At 32.3% G+C, this 5,289-nt stretch overlaps 1 protein-coding gene across 1 annotated transcript; it reads left to right on the forward strand.

The window, feature by feature from the left end:
- Positions 1-1,993: 1,993 nt before the first annotated feature.
- LOC106462878 (protein O-linked-mannose beta-1,4-N-acetylglucosaminyltransferase 2-like) lies at positions 1,994-5,283 on the forward strand (the record flags this gene model as incomplete). The annotated part of the gene is made up of 1 exon (XM_013922843.2): positions 1,994-5,283. A coding segment is annotated over one exon (1,602 nt), but the record flags the coding sequence as incomplete, so codon positions are not given.
- Positions 5,284-5,289: the final 6 nt, after the last annotated feature.

A 5,289-nucleotide genomic window follows, 5' to 3' on the forward strand; every position in this document is an offset into this window, starting at 1 on the left:
TCTCAACTGTTGGAGACTTTCTTCTTGTTTATTTTCTTTCTCCTCCAGCCACTGCTGTAGTCTCTCTTCTTGTTCATTTTCTTTCTCCTACAGCCACTGCCGTAGTCTCTCTTCTTGATCATTTTCTTTCTCCTCCAACCACTGCTGTAATCTCTCTTGTTTATTTTGCTGTTCAAGCTGCCACTGTTGCAAGTTATCTTGCCATTGCTGTAATCTCTCTTCTTGTTTCCTTTCTCGTACTTCTTGTTTCTTTTCTTTTTTTTTTTCATCCCACTTCTGACACCAATTTGTTATGTCTCTGGTCGTTAGTTAATTTTCCGTAAAAATTCTTTCCGAAGAAATTTTAGCGATACAAGTCCTTTCTTAAATAAAATTGGTTTATTCTTTCTGAATAAAACTTTGCTATACACTTAATTTCGATAGTCGCGCTATAACAAACGTATAATTCACAAGAACGTGTCTCACGTGCTCGACTCAACTGTCTCTGCCTGCAGTTCAATTACACATTGTTGCCGTCACTTCTTATACATACAAGACTACCGCATATCAAGTAGCCTCTCGAGACATCAGGAAGGGACGTGAACGTTCGAGAATATGATGTGTTACTAAAGTCACGTGACCCCCGCTGTCGTAACAGTATGGTTGATATACTATTGTACTTATACTCTTCTTGAAAAAGCCTTAAGTAAAGTGACAAGATTTTCTGGAGTCCAAAGCGGGACACCTAACTCAGTTTGAACGTTTGTATATGAAAATGAAGTATATTGTACGAGGGCAGGATAAATCTTATGTTCAGTCATAGTGGTGATAATTTTGATAATGCGGAACATTTAAATTCATTATCTCCCAAAGCGGGACATTTTCGCATCCCTTAAACTTTCTAGGAGACAGCGGGACTGTCCCGCCGAAATTGGGACGTCTGGTCACATTAGCCTTAAGAGACCGAATAAGGAATGTAGTACTAAAAGTATAATAGGCATAAAACTAATCTAATATCTTATAAAAACAGGATTAGCTATAAACAAGAGGTTTATTCTATAGAGATAGAATGATTGGTGTTAAAATACGTTTGAATAGCTAACAAAAGGAATTATTATTTCTATCTAGGAATATTTGAAAGGAGCGCCAGATGAATTACTAACAGATTTGAGTTTACTAATCTAGTGTTCTACGATAATAATATACCTGTTTCATTCGGCTTTATTTTCCATTTAAGTAGACGTTAAAACATCCTAAATTTTCTTTCGACTATTCTGTTTTTTTTATTTGTTTGCTTTTACGCCAACTTTACAATATTTTTTTAAAGCTAGTTAGCACTGAGTAACGAATACATATTAAATTAGAGAGTACGTGAATCACGAAAGGCTTAGGATAATCACTCATTTAATTAGTAGTTTTGAAATAACTAAATCTGTAAGTGAAAAACAAATTAATGAATCTTAATATATTTATGTAAGAAGTAAATATGTTGTAGTTTCTCAAAATAAACGTTCATTATACACAAGCTGTCATAAGTTCTCAAAGCCAAACGATAGATAGGCCTATGTCATGGCTGTGCATTTTTCTATTATTAATATAAATTATACTTTATAGATATACTTAAAATAGGCCTTTAAATTACAGTTACATCGTTTAGGTCAACTAGTGTAACTTATACTAAGTTATAGCAAGAAAAACTGTGTCGTTATTTTAAAGTTTAAGCTCATTATGGTCGTATTAAACTTTTCTAAGATAGATTGCATTATAATTATTTTCATTTCAGTTTTGGTTGTGGACATTTTACGAACACGAAAAGATCTCATTGCAAATGAATCTAGGGTTGCCACTGCCAATATCAGTATCAGTAAGTGTTACAAGAGGTGCATAAACTCGTTACTTTTGAATAATAAGCTTACTGGTAACGCTAATATGAATAGTGCTGATGTAACCAATGATGAAGAACACAAGCTCAGAAATTCTGTTGACAGTAAAAGAATCAGAAAGATAAAAAATATTACTTCCGGGAAATTTAAAACTTTCCAGTTCTGTTTGGTGCTATGGTTCTGATAATACAAATCGACATTGCAGATTCCGGAACCTGTGTTTTTTTCCTAAAACAAATGACTTTGTGTTTTTTCATGGATCAAAGTCTGTGTACTTTGGTATTCCAGAGAATCGATTCAACCCAGCATTGGCTGATTTAGCTTCAGTTGAGAATCATAATACACAGTACTTCCATTTTACAGATATGCCTGAATCAGAATCCCAAAGTTTCAACAAAACTTTCATTGATAAAAGATTTTTTATATTTAACAGATTCAATCCAGGTAATTTAATGCATGTTTTGCATGATGACTTGATACCACTGATATCATCCCTGAAAGAGATTTGCGGAGCGGTAACTATAAAGGAAACTCAGGAGTGTTTGAAAAGCTTTGAACTGTTCCTTGCAGATAAACATCCACCAGGAATGTTTTTTAACCTTTATGAAGAATTATCAGCAGGTAGTCCAGTGTTAGCTATAAATCTCACTGATAATATGATATGCTTTGCAGAAAGTTTTGTTGGCTTACGTAAGCATACGTTATGGTATCAATATGGGTTCAAAATACCTCAGGGGCCTCTAAAAAGAGATATGAAAATTGTAACTCATGAAGTTAAGATATTTATAGAAATGTTTAGAGGAAAATTCGGTAAAAAATATAGCTTCACAGATGATGAGAGTTATGCTGTTTTAATAACAAGGAATAATCGAATTATTATAAATGAAGCTGAGGTTTTGGAAGAACTACATAAATGCTCTGGTTTAAAAATGAAGAAAATTAGCCTTGAAGAAAACAGTTTGCAAGAAATTATTCAAGTCATACATAATTCAAAGGTGTTAGTTGGCATGCATGGGGCTCTTCTTGTTCTGCTCATGTTCTTAAAACCAAATTCTATTGTAATTGAGTTGTTTCCTTATGGAGTAAATCCAGACAATTATACCCCTTACAAAACATTGGCTACACTCCCAGGATTTGGTTTAATTTATCATGCATGGCGAAATACAGAATTAAAGAACACCATAATCAAACCAGATAATCCAGTTGAATTGGGAGGCATACGTCACCTTCCTCTAACAGTTCAACAACAAATTTTAGACAGTCCTGAAGTACCTCAGCATTTATGCTGCAATAATCCAGAGTGGTTGTTTAGAATTTATCAAGATACTATAGTAAACATCAGTTCTTTCTCTCAAGTGTTGCAGCATGCATTACTGCAACAGGTGGAAGGCAAGATCTTTCAACAACATAATGAGAACTTGATAAGGAGAAAACTCTACCCAGGAGAAGTGCAGAATCTAGCATGTCTTGTTTCCAGTGATGAAACGTGGACTAGTTTGGTGCTTTCATGGGAAAAACCATGGAATTTAAAATATATTAACTTTTCCCTGGTTGTGTATGAAGTATTAGTGCAGGAAGTAAATACAGAAAAGGTGCATTCTGTTCAGGTAAAAACAACAAAACATACTTTTTACAAGCTCCAGCAAAACACTGATTATATGATTTGGCTACGTTGTCAAGTGGATGGTAGGTCAGGGCATTTTAGTACGTACCCATTACATTGTTATACGTGAAACTAGAATATTTTTGTGTTGTCAACTTGTGATTTTTCTTCATTGTCATGTTTCAATAGTATATCAGATAAGAGCAATTGTGTAATTTTTAACTTAAAAATATTCAGTTGGCTGCATAGCACTGAAAATCTTGTTGAAATGTAATTAAATCTAAAAGAAATAGTTGAACAAACTGGATGACGGGACTTTAGTAATCATACAATTCATGCCGTTATGGTTTCTGACTAGACAGATCTTGCTTATCTGTTTTTCTTCTATATCTTGTTTTTTAATATGAAAATTATATAAAACCACCAATTTAGTACTGTATATATAATGGTGCAGTTGAACGAGAAGGGTAAATAATTTGATTGAATAGAGTGCAAAATACTTTTGACTAAATCTAATTTTGTTAACACATGAATTCACTTTTGCAGCTTTATGTGGCTCTTTATAAATACTCTGATTGAAAAAATTATAGACTCAATCAGGCATACATATGGAGTGATAATATCAGATTTGATTTATTTATTTGAATGTTTTTTATTTAAAAGAAACAGGATACAGTTGCACTACACATCTGCTTACATTTTACATTCAAATTCCAAAGCTTTTGTTGCCAGTACAACAAATGTCAGCCAATTAAAGTTTAATGTTGAAGTCTGAGTGGATGTGCCAAAGCCTCATTAGGCAGTTGGAAGTACAACATAATGTTAGGCTGGCAGTTAGGGTTAGAAATAAACTGTAAAATCACTGTTAGAAATACTCCAAAATATTTATGCATGTTGCAGCTTTGAAACTGTTTTGGTATTAGACAAAAATAAAAAAATGGCTCTTTTTTTTTTTGAAGGATTGCAGACCTCTGGTGTAGTGTGTTCATTAGATCATTTTGTTGTAATGAGAGTTCAATGAATGGTCAATTATTTACTGAAATAGTTTAGATACAGTTTTTCTATAGTTTTACTGAAGAAGTATAACACCAATTATGTGATTGATTCAGAATACTGGAACAGTATTTTGTACCTATACTTTTAAGTTTTATTTTTAGTTTACTTGGAAATCATCAGTTTGAGTTGTTAGTAGCTTTACAACAAATTTAATAAATGCAATTTAAAATTATGGAATGCATTTTTGTTTACTTTTGGAATTGTTTTAGGTTGCTTGCTAAGTCCTTCTTTCCTAAACCTATCTTGGAAGAACCGAAATTTTTACTGTTTCAGAGTTTTCTCTTAGCATAACATTACTCTTTAGTTGTCTTTGGAATTAATGATGCCTTGAGAGTTGTACCTCTGTAAACGATAATTTTATGTAAAATCGAAAGCACAATTGTTTGTGTGATATTTCTGTAGATGAATTTGTCTATTTAAAGAAAGTATTCATTCTCGTGTTTTTGTTAAAAAATATTACCTACGTCTAAAAATGTTGTTTTTAAAGACAAAAAAACTATGTTAGTTTTATGAACTTGAAATCATTCCTCGGTCATTAAAACTGTAAGTCTGAGAAGCCAGTAAGTTACAAATTCTTTATTACTAACTTAGAAGTTATTTGCCTTGTAAACATTTTTTTAAAGAGTGGCTTCCAAAGTCACAAACTCAAATTATAACCAAATAATCATTGTATTTAAACCATATTTTTTAACTCTAGATAACCCTTGGTAGTAAATGAGTTTTACCAGAACAAAAAATTATTTTCATATATTTATATATATATATATA

The sequence above is a fragment of the Limulus polyphemus genome, unplaced genomic scaffold (assembly GCF_000517525.1).
Source record: "Limulus polyphemus unplaced genomic scaffold, Limulus_polyphemus-2.1.2 Scaffold1273, whole genome shotgun sequence".
NCBI classification, from domain to species: Eukaryota; Metazoa; Arthropoda; class Merostomata; order Xiphosura; family Limulidae; genus Limulus; species Limulus polyphemus.